We start from the raw sequence: 26,934 nt of genomic DNA, 5'->3' as shown, positions 1-26,934 counted from the left end.
AGCGACGGAAGGATTTGAGAGGGACACTCAGGGAACGGAAAGGAAATCCATAAATGGTCAGAGCCAGTCGGTTGGAGCCAATGGCAGAGCTTGCACGGAGTGGAAAGGGATTTTCTTCTGCTGCCAACGGAGCCTCTTGAGTTCCGTTTGCACACACATGAAACGACCCTGCTGCCCCCAGAGGTTACAACATTTTGCTTTGTTTTGGTTCCCAGATTGAGTTTAAGAGACTAGTGAGAAAACAGCCAACATCTTAGCGCTGACCTGGTAGTGCCAGGCAGTTGGTGTAGGCTTGCAGGTAGGTGGCGCTGTTCTCCTCAATGGTCACCAAGTAGTCTCCTGCTTAATTCAGTAGGTTCATTAAAAACAATGACTGTTATTGATCAGACTACATCAACATAATTAAAACACCCAATAACTTTTTTGTTTGTTTAATATTTGGTTAAAAGTCAATACAAGTAATTACGAGAGCTATATGATTCTACCAAAGGAATTCATATGAAACACTTTTTTTTTTTTTTACAGTTTTACAACACAGTTTTATCACATATCTTGTAAGAATAGTTTCAATATAAATGTAGTAGCTATAATTGACCACTAGATGGTGGTAGGGATATCATAGAAACAGAGGCAGAAGATACACCCACTTAGAAAAGGTTGATATTTTGTCTGGAAGGAATTTTCAATTTTCATTTACTCTGACTAAAACCTCTCCTGCAAACAGTGCAAATGTACGGTTTCTCTCCCGTATGGATTCTCATGTGTGTGTGGTCAACCTCCCTCTCTTGATTTTTCCCCTGTGTGGATTCTCATATGCATAACCATATATCCTTTGGTGCGAAATGTGTTTTTACAAACTGAACAACTGAAAGGATTTTTACCCTGTATGAATGCTCATGTGTAACTTTAAACTTCCCCTCTCCAAGGATCTTGCACCACAGTCTGAGCAACTATGAGGTTTCTCCCGTGTGGCATCTCATGTGTTCATTCAAATTGAATTTCCAACCATATCTTTTACCACATACACTACAACTGTACGGTTTCTCCCCTGTGTGAGTTATCATGTGTTTGACCAATGTCCCTTGCCGAGCAAAACTTCTGTAACAAACTGAGCAGCTGTAAAATTTTTCCCCTGTATGAATTGTCATGTGTGACAATAATGTTTTCTTTTCTCTGAATCTTGTGCCACATACTGAGCACCTATGAGGTTTTTCTCCTGTATGCTTTGTCATGTGTTTCGTCAATTGCTCTTTACGGGCAAAACTTTGAGTACAGTCTGAGGCTGAGCACCTAAATGGTTTCTCCACTGTGTGGACTACCATGTGGTTCTTCAATTGCTGTTTAAGGCCAAAACTTTTAGTACAGTCTGAGGCTGAGCACCTAAATGGTTTCTCCTCTATGTGGATTGCCATGTGTCTCTTCAGTTTATCTTTACGACCATATTTGGTCCCACATTCTGAGCAACTAAATGTTTTCTCCTCTGTGTGGATTATCATGTGTCTCTTCAATTGAGCTTTATGACCAAATGTTTTACCACAGTCTGAGCAACTAAATGGTTCCTCCCTAGTGCGTACTCTCATGTGTTGCTGCAGATGTTTCTTGCGGCTAAACTTTTTTCCAAAAGCTTTCTCCCCAGTCTGAGATCTCATAACACGGAGTTGATTGTTTTTCTCTGAGTCTAAACCTGACTGAGGTTCTTTAGTCTCCTTCCAGTCATCATCACTGTCTTCAGTCTCAGGTTCAGAATGCTCCTTCCAGTCATCATCACTGTCTTCAGTCTCAGGTTCAGAATGCTCCTTCCAGTCATCATCACTGTCTACAGTCTCAGGTTGAGAAGAGTCTGAAGTCGCTGAAGTCTCATCAGTTTGGCTTTGATGAAGCTGTGAGGACTGAGGTTTCACTTCATCATCTTCACTCTTCACAGGGACAGGAGTGATATGGGCCTCCTCCGACCCTTGAAGCTGCCCTCCCCCCTGACTGGTCCGGAGTTCCTCCTGTTCCTCTTTAATGTGTGGGGGCTCTGGGTCCTCCTGAAGCTGCTCTCCCTCCTGCCTGATCCAGAGTTCTTCCTGTTCCTCTTTAATGTGTGGGGGCTCTGGGTCCTCCTGAAGCTGCTCTCCCTCCTGCTTGATCCAGAGTTCTTCCTGTTCCTCTTTAATGTGTGGGGGCTCTGGGTCCTCCTGAAGCTGCTCTCCCTCCTGCCTGATCCAGAGTTCTTCCTGTTCCTCTTTAATGTGTGGGGGCTCTGGGTCCTCCTGGTCCAGACTGGGAGACCACTCCTGCTGCTGGACATCTGGAGGGAAGACTGAAACACATACACACAGAGTGAACATAACACAAAGAGTGAACATAAAACAAATCTAATTCCAATCAAACAAATTTAAGTTCTCCAGCGATGTCAACCGATAACCAACCCAATTTTAACCCGATTAATGCTCAGTCAATCAGTTAAAAAAAGTTTACTTTAGCCTACCCCAAGTAATAAAAAAAAAATTGCATCGTAAAAGAAAAATAAGCTATACCATCTATTTCTTAAATAACTCATGCAGGCGACGTGCTGTGTATTGTGTAGGGCAGGCTATCTTCACATTTAATTGTCATCCTCTACAATTAACACATTGACTGCCAGCCGTTTTTTTTTTGCTGTAGGTAGCTTCTGCCAAGCCGTTTTTTGAGGATTCTGGCTCATTTTACAAGAGCTGAGGATTCTTTTCTGCTTGGACTTTGTGAACATACAATATCTCAAAAGTACTAATAGAATGTGTACTTTCTCTGTCTAAAAGAGTTAGTTTGTAGAGTTAGTAGTTATGTAGATATTAGCCGTTGAGTACAGCATGGTTTCAGGGTCTGAGGCAGAAAGCTGAGATAATCGCAGTTTTGTGAAATTCAATCAAACAGGCAGAAAAGTCACTTTAACCATTTATTTTTGGCATCAGTGAGACATCAGACATCTGAACAATAGTTGTTTTCAATAATGGAGGAATAATACAATAATAAAATAAATAAATGTCAAAATAAATACAAAACAAGAGCAGACCACAGGTCACTCAGCTTTTTTTTTTTACATGTTTTTTTTCGGTTCGTGATCAAACCGGTTTGGGCTCGTACACCGAATCCAGAACTGTTCCAAAATGTAATGGGTACTTCCTTGGCCCATGTTACACCCATCCACAAAGTTACATGAAAATCGGCAGGTGCTTTTTATGTATTCCTGCTAGCTAGCAAACAATCAAACAAAGAGCATCAAAAACAGGCAGTTTTTTTTTTTTTTTATGACCCATGCCTACTTGTGCCACCGAGCACGGTTCTTCTCTGAGTGGTACACCTCATAGCAGCCAGCCCTGTGTAATGGGACATTACACACGACACAACGGTAGCGTGTCTCGCTTCTAACACCTCTCTCTGTACAAACTCTACACCTCCTCGCTGGGAGCTCTTTTTTGCATGTGGCTGGATACTTGGCCATTACATGGCCCGCTAGATCGACATCCAGCCTGCTTGGAGGGTCCAGGTATGGTGCCCGGCCCGGCCTGGTTGCAGGTTGGTCACTGCCCTCCCCCCCAGACCCCACCCCGCCACCCCCCACCTCCTCCCCCACCTCCTCCTCCTCCTCCACCCCAGCCCCCACCTCCTCCTCCACCCCAGCCCCCACCTCCTCCTCCACCACAGGTCTGGTCCATGCACCGACAACACTCGGGATGAAATCCAGCAATGTTTTACACTTTCTCTGGCGTTTAGCTGGGTGTTTAGCTTTGTACAAAACAAAGGCGTTATAAAAAGACATCTGAAACAAGTACATGACAAACTTGAATGGCCACCTGGATGTCTTCCTGGCAAAGGGATAGTAGGCAATGTTCTGGTCCAATCTGTCTACCCCATTCATGTACTTGTTGTAGTCCACAACGCACTTGGGTTTGCGTGTGGGACCCTCTCTCTGCTGCCTTTCTGCCTGACCTGCACTGTCTCCATCGTGTCGTCGTGCAGAGTGGAAACCATTTTGACGATTCTTTTGTCTCGCCAGGCCAGAACCATGGTGCCACCATTGTGGCGCATGACGGTTTCCCCCAGCTTCACGGTGTGGTTGGTAACCTTTGTAGCAGGTGGCTCGCCCCTGTTCTTCCTCAGAGTGCCACAGACATGTGTCTGACACTCCAGCAGCTGTGCACACATTCCAACAGAGTTGTAGTAGTTGTCCATGTATAAAGGGTAACCCTGCCCTGCCAAGTCCCCGAGGAGGAACTCCACCGTCTCGCCTAGGGAGGACCGCTCACCACAGTAGGGCTTCATGCTGTAGCAGTAACCTGTCTGGGAGTCACAGAGGATGTATGATTTTATCCCATACTTTATGGGTTTCTGTGGGTTGTACACCTTGAAGGCCAACCGCCCACGCCACAGGAGCATCCCCTCATCAATACTGATGTCTTGACCTGGTGTGAACATGGCTCTGAACTTTCCTAACAGGTCATTCAATACTGGCCGGACCTTGTACAACCTGTCTGCACCATCAACATCAAAATTGTTAGAGAAATGGAGGAATCTGGTTAGCAGTTGAAAGCGGTTGCGAGACATGGTTTTGTTGAAGTGGGGGGTAGCATACAGTTCATTTGTGGTCCAGTACATGGACAGTTCAGGCTTCTTCACGATCCCAGTGAGGAAGTATAGTCCCAAGAAGCTCTTGATTTCTGTCACATCAGTGTCCTTCCACCTCCCAAGCCTTGAATGTGGCAGAGCCTCGCTCACCTGACTGATGCACTGATGTGCATACAGATTAGTTTGTGCTACAATGGCCTGGAGCAGCTCATCGTCCAGGAAGAGCTGGAAAAAGTCCACTGGTTGAGCAGGAGCACCACCAGTATGAGGACCCGGTTCTGCTGTGAATGGGATGTGGGTTGGCTCCCAGTCAACATCACTCCACTCAGGAGGACCTGCAGGCTGGGGACGTTTCCCACTTCCAGCTCCATCTGCAAATTATAGAAATACATAATTACCATAAAATAGTGTTTTTCATATGTGTGGTACTGAATTCTGGAGTTCTAGAATTTCTGGAATTCTGGCTGGAACCTGTGATGTGAAAATAAACCTGATTCTGAAGAGTGATCTTACCCATTTTCCTGGCACCAGAGGATGTGGCACCAGATGCTGTAGCGCTACAGCTGGCTACAGGCTCATCTTCAGAGTCTGAAATTCAAGATTCAAGATTTTTATTGTCACTCCATGGTACAAGTATCACGTGTGAAATTCTTGTGCTGTGAACTCCGTTTACAACATAGTACAAATATAACAGGGCATTGAGTGCAAAAAAACAACAAGAGACAACAATCAATAAGGCAGTATAGTGATAAGACATACTGCCTTATTGATTGTTGTGTCTCTTGTTGTTCAGTAAAATGAATTGACTGACTGCTGGCTTTTGTACAGTCATAGTAATTACATTTACACAAGTTACACAAGTCATCTCAAACATCGTCTTACCACTGCTGCTCTGTGGAGCTTCGCTCCTCGACGGGGCCCATTCTTCCTCAGAATCCTCCGCGTCTGGAGAAGACGTGAGGTCGCTCGACTCGGACGACTCAGTCAGCCCAGCAGCCGCAGCGGCGACATGCATGGGCTCACCCCGTTCCTCATCCGAGACCTCGGAATCGGTCTCCGGCACAAGCTCATTTCGGACGGAAAAGAAATCCAGCAGTGACCTCTGATCCGCCGATCGCTTGGGTTTGGCCGCCGAAGACCGCTTGCGTTTGGCCGGCATGGCACAAACACAAACACCACCCACTCCCAACTAAACTAAAACTGAAAATACTAACTAAACTAAACTGAAATAAAACAACTACTGCTACGACTAGATCAAACTGAACTGAAATAAGGCTAATCTACCGGCTACCAACTCGATCAAACTGAACTAGAATAAACGCTAAATACTAAAATGAACTGACGCTAAGGCTAAGCTAACTACAATGAACTGTAACTACGCGCTAACTATCTATCTAAACAAAGTCTACTATAAAGACTATACTAAACACTACTACTGTACTAACAACTAACAAACTAAATCAACTACGCTAACCAACTCGCTCTAAATCTGACTCTAAATTGCTAAATTGCTGAAATTCTCTATCTATAAATCGCTATGTAATTCTGTCTCGCTCTGTATCTCAAACTTACCTACTACCCACGCTGATCAAAGGAGCCCGCCTTCCTTATATAGAAATCTTTGTTAGAGTACTTCCGGGGCAGCGGGAGAGGTCGGATCCACATTCACCTATTGCCCAAGGGCCTCACCTAGTGGAAACCACTGAAAAAACAGTTTGACGTATTAATACGTCAATGGCAGTGAACCGCTGGATTTTTTTTGACGTATTAATACGTCAGTGGCAGTGAACGTGTTAAGTCTCTGACCGCAGTTGAGCAGCGTTAACCCTTTCATGTATGAATTATGACAACCTCAGTCAGGATTTGTTTTCTACGTGTTTTTATTTATCTTTAGGCATGAAAAAAAAACATGTGTATTTAACAAATCAATGAATAAAATGATAAAAATCAAATAATATAAAATAAATTATATTTGTAATGCTGTTAAACATATTTACACATATTCTCATACTAATACTCGCTCTTGACTCCTCAGCTCAACAAACACAAAATGCATAAATAATAAGTGCTTCTATTGTCAAGTGAAAACCAAAAATAGTGCTTCTACTCTCAATTGAAAACCAAAATGAGTGTTTTCTACTGGGAAAACCAAAAAACAGTGCAAAATACAACACACAAAAGCTCTATTATCAGCATATAAATGGGAGCTAGGGCTCTGTCTGTCTGTCCCACTGATCAGAATCAGAATCAGACTCACTTTTATTGCCACAGTATGGAAGTTGCATACGAGGAATTTGTCTTAGTGTCTGTATGCAGCGTAGCGGTTACATCAATATACAGGGATAAGAAGTAGGAAGATCACTAACGGCAATCGCAAGGTTGCAAGTGCAATCAAATCGAATCCAATCGACTCAATATATACAATATGTACATGAGTGGTGAAGTGTTCTGTGGATGATAAATATGAATTTACGTTGGATTTACATGAGATTTACAGACTGAGTTAAATATACGTTAAATAGGCAGTGGATTTACATGCATTTACAGTCGAATCTGATTACATCATCACTAATGTCATAAATGACATCATCAATGAATTACTCACACACACAAGGCTATAATTCAGTGATGATGTCACATCAGTGACTGTCTGATGTCATCAGTGATGTCATACATAGGCATTGTGACATGCAAGGCCACACAGCAGCCGAGCTGCGGGCAAGGCTGCGCAGGGGCTGAGCTGCGAATGCGAGCTGCAGGGCCAGCTCGGCGAGCTGCAGGACAGGCGAAGTTGCGATTTTAAAGTAGCAAATTCAAGTAGTTCTAACGGCTGGCCACTGGGTGGCAGTGTATGGGGTGCAGATTCACAGCCCTAATCTACATATATACAATATATATACTCACATACTTTAATAGTTACCCAAAAAACATTTTCGTCGACAGTTTTATTCTGAAAGCTGTGAAGTCAAAACTTCGTATTGTGTGTACCTTGATGCATGTCTATGGTCTAGAGCTGTCACTTTTTTGAAAAATAAAGTTCGAACGAACTTTAATTGACCCGCAATTTGTTCGATTATATATGAAGTTAATTGGTTAATCCCCCCCCATAACGATTTTACATGAGAGATATGTAACGTGAGTGGGGTGACTCGCTAGCAGGTGTGTCCGCAGATTTGTTGTTGTACTCAAGTAATACAATAAAACTGTACCTACCTCCGACACAATGTTGTTATCAAAGTATCCGGGGCCATGGTATTCCAAAATATTCTGTAGTTTCCAATAGCGAGCCCTTATTCACATGCGGGAGCTGATGCTCAAAATTGTAAACTGCAGTACACCACCAAACCACTGAGCACCGAACCAATACATCTGGCACTGTGGAGCAGTTTTAAAGTTTTATAACTTATGTATATCGCGTGCAGTTATTTCAGCCGACCTCCCAGACGAAGAAGGACTGATGAGTCGCGTTGAGGCAAGTGTTGTGATTGTCCGCTCGTGGCTTTGTTCGTCTGGTCTTCATCAGTCTGCATCGGCTGTATCTTCCTCCGCCTCCATTTTGTCAAAATGGACGATGACTTTGTCTACGATGGCCGCCCTTATTTATTCGAACCAGAGTATACAGCTGAGGAGCTGATAGAAATTGAAAAGCGTGAGAGGAGTTGGTGACACAGACCCCGGATGAGGATATGGGATCCCTGGTAAACACTACTGGAAACAGCCCGGTGGTGATTAGCAGTCTGATGTTTCTTTAGGGATCATATCATAACGATATGGGTAGAAAACGGGAAGAAAACTGTCTATTTACATGGAGTAACAGCACGCTGCCATCTGGCCCCGATGCAGCGCCATTCAAGGACTGGCTTGGACACTATTTACCTCACAACAACGCCTAGGAGTCTCAGAATCGCACCGGAGAACACTGGGTGAGTCGTCAGATCATAATTAATGCGGGGAGAGGGCTCCAGGTTCAAATAAACTGAAATTCTCCTTTAATGTGGGAGTTAAAGTTGAGATCGGAATCAATAATAACGCCAAGATTTTTGACTTGATCCTTAGGCTTCAGGGATCGAAACTCAAGGCGTGCAGTGATTTTAAGCCTTTGTTCTTTGGGACCAAAGACGATCACCTCTGTTTTGTGTCAGGTGTCAGGATAGGTCAAGCTGTTAGAGCGGAGCGCCCTCTGCTGGATCATCAAGGAATTACATTTAAAAAAAATCCCCCCGCCCCAAAAAAACTATATTATTATTATTTTAATTTGGATGGGTCAATCACATATCAAACGTCACCCCCTCCCCCACATTCGAAGTTACATTCCAATTTCGAATAAAAAGTGACAGCTCTACTATGGTCTGGATGGACTAACCTGCTCTGTGCAGCTTCACTTGGGGTTGCAACAGGACATGGAGCAGCTTCCTCTGTCGGAGGATCTCCTGCTCTGGCCGCTGAACTTTGTCTTCGTACTCTGCCATGGTTTTCTCAAACAGCCCTGAAATCTCCTGCGCAGCCGCAGTTAGCCGCTCAGTGAGCGGCGCTCTCAGCGCAGTTTCTTTTCCTTTTTCCAGCAGCAGCAGAAAGTCTTCAGCAGCGGCGCTGATCCGCTCCTGAACACACAGCCTCAGCAGCTGACCGGACCCCAAGACAAGCATTTCACTCGGCTTCAGCTTTAGACCTGCAGCGGAAAGTAAACAGAGCAAGTTGATGTTCGTGCGATTCAAACTCAGAAGTACTTTCAAGTTAACCGCAGCTTCAGAGCTTGCTTTTCATGGTTCCTACTAGGGATGTCAATTTTCGGTTAATTTCACTTTCGATTAACCGACGCTAATAATCGATTAACCTATCGGTTAATTCATAATTTTTTAATATTAAAAAAAAAAAAAAAAAAAAATTTTTTTTTTTTTTTTTTGTCTATTTACTCAATGAACTCATGCCCAAACAAGGCGTGTCTATTTAGATGCTGAAATGTTAATGCTTTTTGTGTTAGAATTTCTAACACAAAAAGCATTAACAAGCATTAACAAAAAGCATCAACATTTCAACACAAATTCTTTTTGTGTTAGAATTTCTAACACAAAAAGCATTAACATTTCAGCATCTAAATAGACACGCCTTGTTTGGGCATGAGCTCATTGAGTAAATAGACCAAAAAAAAAAAAAAAAAAAAAAAATTTTTTTTTTTTAATATTAACTGATAGACCGACAGCAATAACCGAACAACGACGTTAGCCACGGTTAATCGATTAACGGTTAACCGTTGACATCCCTAGTTCCTACACATTTTCCATTAAAAAAATTCCATCCTTTTTCATACTCAAATAATTTCCAGACTTCTCTGTAGATTTTTCAGACCATATTTGCCATTCGGAATACAGCTACATTACATTACATTACATTACGTCATTTGGCAGACGCTTTTATCCAAAGCGACTTACAATAACACATTTTTGTCAGCAATAGAGCAATCAACTATGCAACACAGTCTATGACAACTACAACTTCTGAAGGAATAGTGGTAAAGTTAATTTTGCTTTTATTTATTTTTAGAGGGAGAGAGAAAGAAGTTAGTTCAAGAAGGGCCCAGATGGAGCCTGAAAAGGTGTGTCTTTAATCTTTTCCGAAAGATCGGCAACGACTCGGCCGTCGTGACCGAAGGTGGAAGCTCGTTCCACCATTGAGGTGCCAGGTACGAGAAGAGTCGCGATCGGGATGGGCGACTTTTGAGGGCCCAAAGTGAAGGGGGGGCGAGGCATCCTGCACTGGTGGAGGAGCGGAGGGAGTGGTGAGAGGTTTGGAACCTGACCATAGATTGTAGGTACAGAGGAGCTGTCTGGTGTACTGCCCTGTAGGCCAGTACTGGTGTCTTGAATTTGATGCGTGCTGAGATGGGAAGCCAGAGGGGAGTGACATGAGAGAATTTGGGTTGGTTGAATACATTACATTACATTACATTACATTTCGTCATTTGGCAGACGCTTTTATCCAAAGCGACTTACAATAACACACTTTTTGTCAGCAATAGAGCAATCAACTATGGAGCACAGTCTATGACAACTACAAATCCTGAAGGAACAGTGGTACGAGTTTAGTTTATGATTTTTTTTGAGGACAACGCTGAGGAAGGTCTTTGACTGAAACGTTCGTTGCTGCTGCCCAGGTACATGAGGAAATAAATCAACAAAAAGACATTTGGAGTGCTGGCTTTTCTCTTGTTCATATCTTGTGCTTGCCCTGCACCCAGTGAGTTTTTAAATATTTTCGAGTGTGCTTGCAACCTGACTTTCTACTTTTTACTTCCTTCCTTGCTCTGCTCTTCCCTAGAGTGCACAACCATGTTCAACCCTGGCGCCAGGCTGTTTCGGCCCTCATCAACCATCATCATCTGGCCACTAGGGGTTGCACCCAGTATGGGGCAGCATAAGGGACAAATTTAAGACTACTGAGAAGCCGTCGGAGGCTATATCTTTGCCGAAGCCAGCTATGGATCTGGCCAATGATCTGTCAGCACCGGCAACTGAGAGACCGTCAGTAAGAAATGAGAAGCCAACTATTGATTTGTCTTACCTAGCAGTCCACTGGATCGGCTATTGGATCGGCTGGTCATTAGCTTGTCTAAGCTAGCTACTAGCTTGGAGAGGCTGGCAATCCACTGAATCAGCTATTGGATCGGCTGGCTACTAGCTTGGAGAGGCTAGCAACCCATTGGATCGGCTGGTCATTAGCTTGTCTAGGCTAGCTACTAGCTTGGAGAGGCTAGCAACCCATTGGATCGGCTGGTCATTAGCTTGTCTAAGCTGGCTACTAGCTTGGAGAACTGCGGTCAACTGAGCCGTCGTTTGCGAAACCACAGTCAAGCCAGCGGCCACTTGGCTTTTGATGCGCGTCTAAACGTGCTGTAACGGTACTGCTGCTTCACCGGTGTTCGGAGCGGGCTAAAAAGTCGAGTGTCACAATTCAGCGATCCTTTCTTACATTTACTTTACCACACTAGATCGACATTACAACAAACAGCGTATTGAATGACTGTTGAATATGTCACAAAAGTCCAACCTTATTGAACGATCGTAACAGGAGTTTCGCTTGGTACTATCATGTTGATGCTCTCAACAAGGTGGGAAAAACAGGCATTTCCGGGACTGGTTTTTCAAAATAAAAGCACGATTCGACTCCAGTCTAGACCACACACATTTAGTGTTTTTCCGACTTTCTAAGTACTGTACAATCGCATAACTCCATAATCCCACACCATGACTGACAGTTGTGTGTACACTACACCCCTGGGTATACACTCTCATGAAATTAGCCATTTTCACAGTTCCATTTTGGAGAAAGACAAAATCTCAATACTGACCTTGAAAAAGGTGTTTTTTTCGCCTTTCTAAGTACTGTACAATCGTCAATTACAACTACTGCTGCTACTACCAGTCCCACTACTACCAACACTACTATTACTACTACTGCTACTACTACTACTGCTTGGAAACCATCAGGTCACCGGATCTCAACCAAACATTGTTTACGTGTGCGCATACCAACTGTGAATAAATGTGCACTATTTGGTGTTTATTATGTCTCATATATCCCCAGGTCACCCGTCAATCGGCGCTTGTGGCTATATTTTGATTTTGTTATTGTACTTTTCAAGATATAACGTCTGCTTCTGTACATTAGTGTTTCCCATAGAGAGCCAATGCGTCCTCTGTTGCAACACAAGACCACCTGAGACAGGGCCTCCGATGACCGACTGGGTATGGTATTGTTCTACCCTTGTGTGTGTGTGTATACAGTGTATATATATATATATATATTCTATTATACATGAATATATAGATTTGGGGTTGGATAACACACCAGAACGTTTTGTTAAGTTATTGATTGTTGATGTGTCTGATAATCGCATGTGGGATGGTCAATTGTGCTGACACGAAAATAAAATAATTTGTTCATAGTTATTGTTAATATTGTGTGTAATTGATTAATTCGAAGGTTTATAGATGATGAACTATGCATCGTCATTCATGTTCATTCAGGGATATTATGATGACAGTGGTTTGGACGCCCCACTATAAGATGTAGCATAGGGCTGCTAAAAGGGCCAGAAACTGCCCTGGGCAGGGGAAAAACTGAAGCCACTCGCCGTTGACTTGTGAAGTCGGTGAGAAAAAAGCTGAATGGATTTCGTTTATAAATTAAAACTAGAAAGTAGGGATGCACCGATATGAAAATTTTGGCCGATGCCGATAACCGATATTAACATTGCTGTTATGGCCGATAACCGATATTTACCGATGTCGATATGATCTGTATAAAACCACATTTTTATGATCATCACATTTTGTACATACTGAAAAACACATGTTAACACTGAATTTGAAAAAGTTATGCATTTCTTTATTTGCAAAGCCTTTGGAAAAGCCCATAAATCATAGATTTACTGCATTATTTCATATCAATGTGAAGAATTTTGCTGATAATGATAACCGATATTAACATTGCAACATCTGACCGATACCGATATGACCGATATGTTAAAAAATTACTAACATCGGCCGATACCGATATGATTGCCGATATATCGTGCATCCCTACTAGAAAGACTGCCCCGCGAATATATGCCTGCCCCAACCAGTGAGCAGTTGAAATGCATGTCTTTTTAGACTTTGATGTTTGGGCCAAATATGAAGAAATTAGGTCAAGGTGAGAGATGGGGTTACCAAGCTTGGAAATGGTGTTCGAGAGGTCACAATGACCCTAACCCTTGACCACCAAAATGTAATCAGGTCATCCCTTGAGTGCAAGTGGACGTTTGAGGCAAATTCGAAGAAATTCCATCAAGACATTCCTGAGATTTCGGGGGAAACGAGCTTGAAAATGGCGTTCAAGAGATCACAGTGACATTGACCCTTGACCTTCGATCACCAAAATGTAACCATTTCATCCTTGCATCCAAGTCGACGTTTTAACCAAATTGGAAGTAATTCCATCTAGCCATTTTTGACATATCGCGTTAACGAACTTGGGAATGGCGTTTGTGAGGTCACAGTCAGTGACCTTTTAAGTTTGACCTTTGAACACTAAAATCAGTTGTTAATCAGTGAGTCCATCAGTTTGAGGCAAATTTGATGAAATTCCGTCTAGGCTTTACTTAGATCGCATTAGGAGAGGAGAACACACAGACGCACACAAGCACACACACGGCCAAATACTGTACATCTCCTCCAGGGGATTCTTGCCTGGCGGAGATCATTATTAAACAATAACTAGGGAGGTTTCACACAAGTTGTTGGATTCACAGATTTGAATTAGGCTAATGAATACGTAGCTCAGCCGGGTGGGTCCTATTGAGCGTTGGTCCTGGGGCGTTCACCCCCACAGTCGCTCCACTTGTCTGCTGCAAACCTCTCAGACGTCTCTACTTATGCATTTACAGATCCAGTGTGACAGCTGTCCTCGTTGGTATCATACTGAGTGCCTGGAGATGGATGAAGAAGAGTTCCAACGGGCAACGGATGATGCATTCATCTGGAATTGTTGTGTATGCAAATGAACCCTCCCCTCATTGAACTCTAAGTGCTCCTTCATACTTAGGGCTTCAAGCCCCGCAGGTGCAGAACCCCTATTATTTTGACTTTATTTACTTTCTTTGTTCCTCTTCCGCCACGATGCAAATTCCTGTGTGTTGGTACATCGCAGACACCTGAAATCTGGTCCAATGACAGATATTGGTGCTCACTAGATGCCCTAGATTTTTTTTTCTTTTTTTTTTCGTGTTGATGTGCATATCTTTTCTTATCTGCATTTTTTAAATTCTCACTTTTTAAGCAGTGCAGCCCCTTCTCTGTGTGATTTCGCTCATGTGCACGTGGAGGTCAGTAGTTGACCATGGCTAATTCATCTAGTGTAAAAAAAAAGGATGTAAAGTGATGTCACTGAACTGGTAATCTCGCTGGCCAGTCTCCTTTCCCTTCCGTCCGAGGAGTCTGGTGCCGCAGAAACAGGCAACTGGGATAAACCCTCCCCTGCTCTACAGCTGCTCTCCCATTGGAGCGACTGTTTCGGTGGCAGCCGGATGTCCGCTCCCGGCTTATTACAAAGTCTGTCATTGGCTCCGACCATGTCAATCACAATGGTAACTAGCTAGCAAGCTAACGGCAGAAACCTACACGCTAGCTCATTGCTACACGCTGAAAATGATAAGTTGTATTGTTGGAAACTATTTTCCAAGGGCACTGCCGCTAAGTGCCGCCCATCGAGAGGAGGCTGGCCAGCGAGACTACCCAACTGGAAATTATGTCATAGAAATTGCTCGTATGTGATGTCATCAGGTAAACTATTTGACTGGGAGAACTCAATGTGTGTCTGTAGACAATTATAACTCTGCCCCCTCAATAGTAAAGACAGGGGTCCCTCAAGGATCCATTTTGGCTCCAATTTTATTTTCTATTTTTATTAATGATCTTGGTATTGGTTTAAATCCAGCAAAGGTGCACCTTTACGCAGACGACACTATCATTTACACCCTGGCACCTTCTCTAAGAGTGGCAATGGACTCTTTACAGACTGCCTTTAATTCACTGCAGTTGTCTCTTGTCAATTTAAAATTGGTTTTAAATGCAAAAAAGACCAAGTTTATGGTTTTTACACGTTCCCGTGCATCCCCTATTGACTGTATGGTTCGAACACTAGATGGCGCTCAACTAGAGAGGGTTAGTTCTTATAAATATCTTGGAATATGGCTTGATGACAAGCTGACTTTTGGTGTCCACATTGATAGCCTATTAAAAAAACTTAGACCAAAGTTAGGTTTTTATTTTCGTTTAAAAAAATGTTTTCCTTTTGCTGCCAGAAAGAGGCTGGTACAAAGTACCTTTCTGACAGTATTAGACTATGGTGATGTCGTCGGCATGCTGCTTCTGCTGTTCTGAAAAAATTGGATGTAGTCTATCATGCTGCCCTGCGGTTTGTAACTGATGCAAATTTCCGCACACATCATTGTAAATTATATGAAATGGTTCAATGGACTTCTCTGAGTCTAAGGAGAAAAACCCACATGTTAATTTTTATTTTAAAAGCTTTATTAGGTAAGTTCTCTCTATATATTTCTAGTTTATTGACATATCGCCACAGCCGATTTAACACTCGGTCATCAGAGAAGATTATTCTCTTGGCCCCCAAAACCCGAACAGAGCTAGGTAAATCTTCCTTCTCCTTTCATGCACCATATGCCTGGAATGAGTTACAAGATGTTTTAAACATGAAATCTTTACCCCCTCTGGACATGTTTAAAAACACTCTAAAATCTGTTCTTATAGAACAATGTCATTGCATGTGAAATGTGCGATTGTCAAGTTTCTTTTTAGCCCTTCTTTTTAGCCTTTAATCCTTGTAGTCTGTGTTTGCTTATTGTATTTCTGTCTGTATTCTGTGATGTTATTTGTCCCTGTTTGTATTCTTGTTTTTTCTTTACATGAAACCTTTTATTTTGCTGTCCATCTTGACCAGGACTCCCTGGCAGAAGAGATATTGTATCTCAATGGGACCTTCCTGGTTAAATAAAGGATAAATAAAAATAAAAATAAAGTCCTGATGATGTCATACATTGTGACATCATTATTGATCATCATTTTGATCTCATTACACTAATGATGTCATTGGCACTGATGATGTTATAGGCATTGTGACATCATCAGTGATGTCACTCGACCATTTGGGGTTTTCATCGGTGATGTCACTCGACTTTTTTGGTTAACTCGAGCAATTGTGACATCACTGATGATGTCATAGACATTGTGACATTATTGTGACGTCAGCAGACTTGAAACCCTGGTATTGCCGCTTGCTGCTATATTTACACTTTGTTATAGTAATTATTGTTGGTCTTATCCTGCACTTTATTTTATTGCCATTTTTTTTGTTTATTTGTGCCTTGTCACAGTTTATTATTATTATTATTTTTCAAATTATTCTCATCATCATTTCATGGAAAATTCAATGTAAACTGATAATTAACCGGGACTGTAAATTCATGTTACTTCACTGCCCATTAATATTGAACTCGGCTTCTAAAGTTAATGTAGATTCAATGTAAACTCATATTTAACTCAGACTGTACATTCATGGAAACTCATGCCTATTTAATGCTTATTTTGCTCAGACTGTAAATTTCATGTAAATAAACACAAATTCATATATAGTCAGAACACTCCATCACTCATGTATGTATTGTATATAATTAATTTGATTGCACTTGCAACGTTGTGATTGTCTTTAGTTACCTTTCATTTCTTAGGGTGTTTTTTTTATTTTTCTTTCCTTATATTTCAAGGTCAGTATTGAGAATTTGACTGTCAATTTCTCCTAAATGGAACCGTGAAAATGGCTAATTTCATGACAGTGTATACCCAGGGGTGTAGTGTACACAACTGTCAGACATGGTGTGGGATTATGGAGTTATACGATTGTACAGTACTTAGAAAGTCGGAATAAACACATTTTTCAAGTTCAGTATTGAGACTTTGTCAATTTCTCCAAAATGGAACTGTGAAAATGGCTAATTTCATGAGAGTGTATACCCAGGGGGGTAGTGTACACACAACTGTCAGTCATGGTGTGGGATTATGGAGTTATGCGATTGTACAGTACTTAGAAAGTCGGAAAAAACACTAAATCTGTGTGGTCTAGACTGGAGTCGAATCGTGCTTTTATTTTGAAAAACCAGTCCCGGAAATGCCTGTTTTTCCCACCTTGTTGAGAGCATCAACATGATAGTACCAAGCGAAACTCCTGTTACGATCGTTCAATAAGGTTGGACTTTTGTGACATATTCAACAGTCATTCAATACGCTGTTTGTTGTAATGTCGATCTAGTGTGGTAAAGTAAATGTAAGAAAGGATCGCTGAATTGTGACACTCGACTTTTTAGCCCGCTCCGAACCAGGCCCGGCGCCACGAGGGGGCCTCAGGGGGCTTAGCCCCCTCAGTTCAATTTTCGGCCCCCTCACTTGAAAAAAAAAAAAAAAAAAAAAAATTTTTTTTTTTTTTTTTTTTTTTTTTAAAGAACAGTTAATCTATAAAGGCCAGTTAGGCAATGTTTTTACCTGACATGTTTAGGCTGCTGTTTCTGCAGTCTTCATCAAATTTGATCAGTTTAAGTTGATGTAGGCTACCCCCTGTAAACATAGCTCTGTTGTTTCAGAATTGGCAGGGAAGCGCTATTTGCTGTGCTTTGGTTGTCACAAGGTGTCAGAGATGTAGCTATTTATTAAATTTGAACCTATGAACCCTTGAACCTCTATTAATGCCTTAATCTGCTGCTGTGAAATAAATGTTTTGTTTGATTTTGAATAGTAGTCTTTCTTGTGTTATTGCGCTTTTCAGAGGTTATTATGGTTAAAAAGTCCAGAAATAGGCATAGCGGGTATATAACCTATGTTTTACGATATAAAAATATCATATTTAAAAAAAAAAAAAAAAAAAAAAAATCGAAAAAAAAAAAAAAATCAGCCCCCTCGCCAGTTATAACAGCCCCCTCAGTCATTTCATCCTGGCGCCGGCCCTGCTCCGAACACCGGTGAAGCAGCAGTACCGTTACAGCACGTTTAGACGCGCATCAAAAGCCAAGTGGCCGCTGGCTTGACTGTGGTTTCGCAAACGACGGCTCAGTTGACCGCAGTTCTCCAAGCTAGTAGCCAGCTTAGACAAGCTAATGACCAGCCGATCCAATGGGTTGCTAGCCTCTCCAAGCTAGTAGCTAGCCTAGACAAGCTAATGACCAGCCGATCCAATGGGTTGCTAGCCTCTCCAAGCTAGTAGCCAGCCGATCCAATAGCTGATTCAGTGGATTGCCAGCCTCTCCAAGCTAGTAGCTAGCTTAGACAAGCTAATGACCAGCCGATCCAATAGCCGATCCAGTGGACTGCTAGGTAAGACAAATCAATAGTCGGCTTCTCATTTCTCACTGACGGTCTCTCAGTTGCCGGTGCTGACAGATCATTGGCCAGATCCATAGCTGGCTTCGGCAAAGATATAGCCTCCGACGGCTTCTCAGTAGTCTTAAATTTGTCCCTTATGCTGCCCCATAACCCAGTGCACCAAGTACAATCGCGCATGGCGGCACTGTCCTGATAGTCTCTTTGGAAAGGCTCCGCTCTCTGCTGTTTCTCCCCGGGCTGCTCTGTTCCCCTTTGGTGGCGTGCCTCTCGGTCTGATGCTCGCTTCTTGGGAACTCAAGACGCCTCTGAACTTGAGAGCTGTTCCAATTCCTTTTATACTGTTTCTCCACCCTAGAACTTGACTCTCCTCCTCTCTCCCATTGTGTTCCGTCACTCACGACAAATCAAATTCTTTGGTTACTTTTCATTCCCTTTTAGAGCATTAACGACAGTTAGTAGTAACTCAATTTGTAACTTGTGTTACTTGACAAAATAACTGGTATATTAGCCTACTCAAATCCTATTGGTAATAAGTTATATTACCGAGTTACTGCTAAAAGTAATATATTACATGTAATATGTTACTTTTGTAATGAGTTACCCCCAACACTGATCCCTAAACACACACACTGATAATACAACGTTGTAACATATTTTCGATGACAGTTTTAGTTTGAAAGCCGTGACCGGAAGTCACCTCTTCTTATTGTGTGTACCTTACCTTGACACTGCTCCTCCTAGCTACAATCATGGCTATCACGGTCCGGACTAACCTGCTCTGTGCAGCTTCACTTGAGGTTTCAAAAGGGCATCGAGCAGCTTCCTCTGACGCCAGATCTGCTCTGGCCGCTGAACTTTGTTTTCGTACTCAGCCACGGTTTCCTCCAACAGCCCTGAAATCTCCTGCGCAGCCGCAGTTAGCCGCTCGGTGAGCAGCGCTCTCAGCTCGTCCGTTTCTTTTCCTTGTTCCAGCAGCAGCAGAAAGTCTTCAGCAGCGGCGCTGATCCGCTCCTGTACACACAGCCTCAGCAGCTGACCGGACCCCAAGACAAACATTTCACTCCCTCCGTTACTGCTCATTTTACTGCTTAACTCTCCTTCCTTCAGCCAGGAAGCTGTAAAGAAAAAAAACAGACGCTCACGCTCAACGGTTTTCTTTTTCTTCTTCTTCTTCTTCTTTAGTGTTTTATGGCGGTTGGCAACCAACTTAAAGGTGCATTACCGCCACCACTTCTCTTCTTCTTCTTCTTCTTCTTCTTCTTCTTCTTCTTCTTCTTCTTCTTCTTCTTCTTCTTCTTCTTCTTCTTCTTCTTCTTCTTCTTCTTCTTCTTCTTCTTCTTCTTCTTCTTCTTCTTCTTGTTTCCGATTTCCGGCAGTGTAGATGCTACTGGGCGTATTACTGCCCTCCGCAGGAGAAGGGTTAAACTAACTCAAACACACTTCATATTCACTTCGCTGAATCATGCAGCAGAAACTGTAAAACTGCTTTTGTGATCAGCTGGTGGTTCTTATTATGGCCAAAGAAAGATTTAAGAGAAAATGATAGGCTACAACAACAAACGTTTATAAAAGGGTTCCCTTTCTGTCTTGTATTTGGCACATTCTACAGTAGGAAAACATGCTTCACTGTCTCTTGGCGTCCACACTCACATAATCCATTAGGATATTTTCCCACAATGTGCAAACACTGATTCAAAGCACAATGCCCAAGCCTCAGTCTGCACATTTTTACACAATCTATCCTGGATCCATAGCAATAAGTGACTTTTTTAACCTGAAAAGTAGTGTGTTCCTTTCCTTTGCTCTCCTTTTCCCACAAACCCTGCCATTCTCTCCGCTCTCTGTCCTTGATTTTCTCTACAAGTTCTACTCTTCCCAGAGATATACTTACATCTACTTCTTCCTTAGTTAGGCTTTCCTTTGCTATGGAATCAGCTGATTCGTTCCCTCAATTCCAGCATGTCCCAGAGAACCCAGCAAAACGTGACTTCCCAGCCTGCCCTCTCAAGTCTAAACAAAACAAACAAAATCTCATGAATAAGGTCAGGCCGAGCTTTTGATTTGCCTGCTCTTAAAGACCAAATCAAATATTATGATCATTTGATTTGGTCTTATTTCCTCCGTCCACCACAAAGCCCAAAGAATAGCAAGTAGCTCTGTTACAAAAACACAGCTACCATTTGAAATGTGCTGACCCACACAAATTCCTAGCTGAGGCATATATACCCAAATCCCCCGCTCTCTCGGTCCATAGACCCATCTGTAAAAATGTCCAGAGACCCCATTACGTAAGGTAAGGTAGTAGGCTATACTCCTCTATTTTTGAAGATATCTCACCTTTATCTTTTTCTTGTAAAAAACTGAGCTCAATGTCCCGGTCTGGCATTAGCCAAAATGCCCCTGATAGCCAGCGTGTATGTACTGCAATGCTTACCTAATCCCAATTTCCTGTCCCACTGATTAACACTATGAAAAAAAGGTTTGTATTTGACCTTTGCCCCCTGACTCTGCCCCTTGTAACAAACACCTAGCTGGGAAGGTCTGAATAGACCCTTCTCACGGGGGCCATTTTGTGTCAAATTGGCAGGGTAAACACAGGTGCAAGCAACACACTAATGAGGGTTTCCAAATTCCAATCATTGGAAGTTGGAAACCCTCAATAGTGTGTTGCTTGCACCTGTGTTTACCCTGTCTTTTCGACCCAAAATGGCCCCCGTGAGAAGGGTCTATTGTAAGAGAAAAGTTAAAAACACGCACATCCAGGTCGAATCCAGCAGGTGCAGAGCTGGAGAGAGGCTGGAACAGTGAATAAATAAAACAGCTCGCACACTGCATGGGCTCCAGTGGAAATTTTTATTGCACTGTTGCAGGTCTGAATTGTGCAATTTAGTTTTGCCCAGTATTGAAGCCCTAATTGTGTCAAGGCTATGGGGATTTAGATTGGGGATTTGATTTAAATGCATAAAATAAGGTCTGTCGTTAACAAAAGTTTATGGCAGCGGGAATTTGGGTTCAGCAGGATAATCTTTTATGCCTAACTTTTATGCCTTTTGGAACGTAAATGTGTGTTTTTTTAAACGTGATTTTTAGTAAATGCTTCAAAAGGCATAAAAGTGATTAACATTTGTTAAGATTATCCTACTGAACCCAAACCCTAACCCATAAACTTTTGTTAACCACAGACCTTATGATGCATTTAATTAAGTGAAATCTCCATTCTAAAATCCCATAGACGTTTCCCCCGACAAACCAACATGGCGGCGATTTCTGGTTAAGCCTACAAAAATACGTCATCCCTGCGGTTCTCTACTAGGAAGGTTGAAAAAATATATAAAACTTAAACTGCAACTTCTCAAAAAGTATAAAAGGTATGAAAATTCTGAATAAGAGTAATAAAGTACTATAGGTGGTGACGCGTTTAAAGTTCGAATGGAGTTTGTAGTACAAAGTATGAAAGAGTAGTAAGAGTTCAAAGAGTGCATGGTTTGGACAGTCCTCCCATACAAACAGGTACTAAAAAGTTGTGGTCCCCACAACGGTCGGTCCCCAAGATGGCAGCTACAATATAAACGTTATGTCACTGAAACCCATGAAAATGCAACATTATGGTAAGGAGTACAGACGTCTACAATGGCCACAGTAACAAAACAACAAATAGCCTTTGATTGACACTCACATATAAAGCACCACTGGGGGCAGTGTGTCTGGCTCCCCCTCCAGGGAACATCCTATGTGGTCTGGGACGTGGTATCACTGATGCCATTCACTTCCTCCTCTGTGATGTCAAAAAACAACATCGTCAGATCGGCTGCTGCGGTCTGAAACTGAGACCGACAGGACTGTATAGAAAGGACTTAAAGTGATCATCTCAAATATTTTCATGTAAATAAATATATGTTAAGTAATAATTCATGTTTTCCTATAGCGCTTTTCAATGACCCAAAGACACTGACAATAGGGGAAAAAAACGATCAACAGGCAACAGGTGTTGTGGTTAATCAATGAAAATACAGTTAATCAATGCAGATGCAGACACACGGCTTTTGGTGAAAAGATCTGTCTTTACTTTGAAGCAAGGCGCTCATAGTACATCATGACATCCCTTTCGGACAAACGCACACACAGCACACACCCATCAAGACCCATTGTTACAGCCCTGAACTGTTTCCTGGACTGTTTCCTCTAGATAAGACCATGTGTTCTCAACCACTTTTAATTTCTTCTAAGTACGTTAGACTCTGAATAGTTGGATATTTTATGGGGGGTTTAATACTATACTATACTATACTATACTACACTATACTATACTATACTATACTGTACTATACTATACTATATCTATAGTATAGTATATCTATACTATATTTTGGTAACACTTTATAATAATGTTCAGTCGTAAGTCATTTATAAGCCTTTAGTTAATCATGAACTAACCATTTACAAAACATGAATATACATTTGTAGATGATTAATACATGTTATGTTAACATATACAAATGTGTTGTAAGTCATCTATAAACCTTTAGGAAATGAAGTGTTCCTCACCAAGATGGCAATGGTCAAAAAACAGAAGTCCACAGACCAATGGGGCGCTCCCTGCAGGGCATTCGAAAATAATGCAGGTTTACGTGCACTTCCACATTGGCTTCAATTTTGACAGAGCTACCCCCTTGTATGTAGCACATTTATGTGTGATGGTTTACACTTTAGATTAGGGGATGCAGAAAGCCTTGTAAATTAATTGTAAATGATTTACACATAATTTATAAGAGGTGAGGAAGGCTTCATTTACTACAAGTTTATAGATGACTTACAACATATTTGTGCTATGTTAACATAGCACATAACATCTAAATGTATATTCATGTTTTGAACTCAACTAAAGGCTTATAAATCACTTACGACTGAAAGTTATTATAAAGTGTTACCGTTATGTTTGAAGCATAAGCATTGCAGAATGTCAAAGTCAATGGATTATGTAGTGTGTGTGTGTGTGTGTGTGTGTGTGTGTGTGTGTGTGTGTGTGTGTGTTTATGTATGTATGTGTGTGTAATTATGACAAAATCAGCAAAACAATAGGTATCCTGCTATTTCATACAATAAATATGATCTTTCGAAGCAAAGATGAAGCTTATTTAGACAGGCCATGTGTGTAATGAGGAGGGGGGGGAAGTGAAATTAAACATTCTTTCAGTGCAGGTCCATGCACGGTGTTCTATCAGCTGATAGATACAATATCTCACATATGGTTATTATGCAAAATAATGTAAAATCTTCTCACATATCTTATTTTCATGTTATGAAAATACATACAGTATAATCATAATTATTTTTGCCCACTCATAAGACTGCATTTTGTTTTTCAGATTCACAAACCCATTTGTATATATATATATATATATATATATATATATATATATATATATATATATATATATATATATATATATATATATATATATATATATACTGTGTGTGTGCTGTGTGTGTATATATATATACTGTGTGTGTACTGTGTGTATATATATATATATATATATATATATATATATTTCATTGTATTGCCGAAAATTGTATTTTGTAGTTTGAGTAGTTAAACTACACAAAAATGACCAAAAAGTAGTTTAACTACTTGACTCACTATGGAAATATGACTGTAGTTAAACTACCAGCAAGCTACTGCAAAATGTAGTTAAACTACGTAAGTAGGCTACATTGCATTATTATTATTTTGCATTATTTTGCATGCTTGGGAGAACAGGTCGATTTTTAGTCGGAGTTTGAAAGTGGAGAGTGAGGGTGAGTCTCTGACAGGCTGGGGGAGGGAGTTCCAAAGTTGGGGTGCTGCTCTGTCAACATCTTCCCCTTTTACTGTCCACACACCGTGTTATTGCTATTGTCTGTCATCTCTGAAGTTTATGATTAACTTCAGAGATGACAGACAATAGCAACGGTTTCTGTCCTTGTTCCCTAATATGACAAAGCAAGTCTTTTTCAGTTCTGCTGAGCTACATGTAGTTCCCAGTCAACATCAAGGACCCTAAAAAAGCAGGATAAGACATCCGTCACTTTGAATGAAAAATGCTTCCACCAGATTAAATAAAACACATTAGGTGATGTTGACTGATGCCCGTTCAGTGTTGTAGTCATGTATCATGATGTATTGTAATGTAATGTTATATGATGTCCATCCAGTTATGTGCTAAAAAACAGAGGGAGAGACATGAGTGAGCACGCACGCACGCACGCACGCACGCACGCACGCACGCACGCACGCACACACACACACACACACACACACACACACACACACACACACACACACTCACTCACGCATGCTCGCGCACACACACACACACACACACACACACACACACTCACTCACTCACTCACACACACACACACACACACACACACACACTGAGAGTGTGTCTATGTATGTACGTATGTACGTACGTACGTACGTATGTACGTACGTATGTAAGCTGTTCATAAGCAGATCTGAAACCGACTCAAGCCTCACAAACCTTGGCAAGGTCTGCGCTCTGTCTCTCCATGTGCACATCCAGTAAGCCTCGAGGCAAAACACAGTGCTTCCATGCATTTCCATGGGTTTTCATCATGGTTTTTCTGGATCCACTCTGGTATTATGCATAATGATACTGTAGGCTACGGTGCAGTTTCCAAGTTTCTAAAGTGAAACCACCAATGCAGGATTTTTTCCCCCCAATGATGATTTAGGGAACATTATTAGTGCCGCCTATGAGTAACATGATCTGATAACTGAACTCTGATCATTTGTTATGACTATTATGAAGATCATCAGTCACAACAGATGGATAAAACAGATTGGCTGTGAGGATGATATGAAGCGCAGTAGTCTGTGTGACACAGGGAGCATTACGCAATGGTGTGGTTGCTGTACACCCCCGTTCTGTCAAAAGGAGAACATACAGGTCTGATATTGCATCATATCAAAAGGACGTCCTTGCTACAGACATTTGCTCTTTCCACACACAGTTAACCCTTTCAGCAGGAGAACAAGAAGAATCTGGTTTGTGGTTTATCACCTTAAAGTCATACACACTCACTCCCAAGACTTGGTCATCTCCCCTCACATTGGGACAGGATTAAGTATAACTTTGAAGTGCAATTTTCTACGTACTCTGGGGATTAAACATTGCACCAGCCACAAAGCGTCCAGTAAATGACCTTAACATTATAACCACAAAGTCCTCGCATCGAACTGTTGGATACTGTTAAACTGTTGCACAATGTTGGTGTTCCTGAATGTGCCCTTAACACTGACATCATCATGTCTTGGTAGGCTACACAGGTGCAGCAGATAATCAATAAATGACAGTGTCTTACTCCTGTGAGCAGTTTCATGCCAGTCGAATGCAACTGAAGGCTGTGTGTTTGTTCTTCCTCCTCCGTCATGTTAAATGGAGTTAGTGTGCTAACTGAGGTTCAGGAACACAAGACCACACCATGTAATCACCGGCGCCTGCGCTCCAATCACTTCACTGATGCATACACACCTGTGTTCTATCAACTCAACCACTCGTAGCATATATAAACACGACCACATTCTCTCTTTCCCCTGTTTGCCTCAGTCATCAGGACCCTCTCCCCCCCAACCCCAAGTTACTTCCTCCGTTACGGGCAGCACGTGCGGAGTTTGCATGTTCTCACCGTGCCTGCGTGGGGTTTTCTCCGGGTACTCCGGTTTCCTCCCACAAACAGCTAAAGACATGCTAGTCAGGGCTGCATAATCCTGCATCTCTATCCACTGCTCACAGGAACCACGGGGGGCTGATGGAGCCGGGACTCCATCCCGTGAAGCTGAGCTGCGCTCTAGAACCGAGCTTCACCCAAAGACGCTACCCCCACTCTGAGTCTCAACCCCTGGGTTCCTGTCACTGCCGTAGCACCCTCCTGAAGAGACGCTGCCGCACCTCGACCCCATTCACGTTCTCGCACCCAAACACCCACTTGCAATAAATTATCTTTCGTTCAAACCATGGTGTGGTCTGTGTTAGTGAAACCAGTATTTAAGTGACTGTCATCGTTAAGGAGGGAGAGGACAAGCTCATTCACAAGGATGGTATGACCTTTGACCTTCAGGTGTATGATAGGCTGTATATGACCTTTGACCTTCACGTGTATGATAGGCTGTATATGACCTTTGACCTTCAGGTGTATGATAGGCTGTATATGACCTTTGACCTTCAGGTGTATGATAGGCTGTACTATTTGACAATGTTGATGAATGTCATGGATGCTACATGGCATCTTCAAACATGGCATGAAATCATGGGCCACTGCAACTATGATGATGTGTTAAAGTTGGAAAGTGTTACAGAGGGGATGGAAATTAAAGGTCAAACTGATACTGACTGGTGGTGGACCTGAGGAG

The 26,934-nt window shown here is 42.1% G+C and overlaps 1 protein-coding gene across 1 annotated transcript; it reads right to left on the bottom strand.

Annotated features, from left to right (window-relative positions):
- Positions 1-253: 253 nt before the first annotated feature.
- On the bottom strand, positions 254-26,271 carry LOC310784462 (uncharacterized protein; the record flags this gene model as incomplete). The annotated part of the gene is made up of 5 exons (XM_083645454.1): positions 254-342; positions 1,364-2,305; positions 8,954-9,259; positions 19,289-19,630; positions 26,211-26,271. The coding sequence occupies 5 exons, from the start codon at positions 26,269-26,271 to the stop codon at positions 254-256; spliced, it is 1,740 nt and encodes a 579-aa protein (XP_083501580.1).
- Positions 26,272-26,934: the final 663 nt, after the last annotated feature.

Source organism: Poromitra crassiceps (assembly GCF_964638095.1).
Source record: "Poromitra crassiceps genome assembly, chromosome: 10".
Classification (NCBI taxonomy): domain Eukaryota; kingdom Metazoa; phylum Chordata; class Actinopteri; order Beryciformes; family Melamphaidae; genus Poromitra; species Poromitra crassiceps.
The sequence above is the reverse complement of the archived record's forward strand: the minus strand, read 5'-3'. Positions and strand labels throughout refer to the sequence as shown.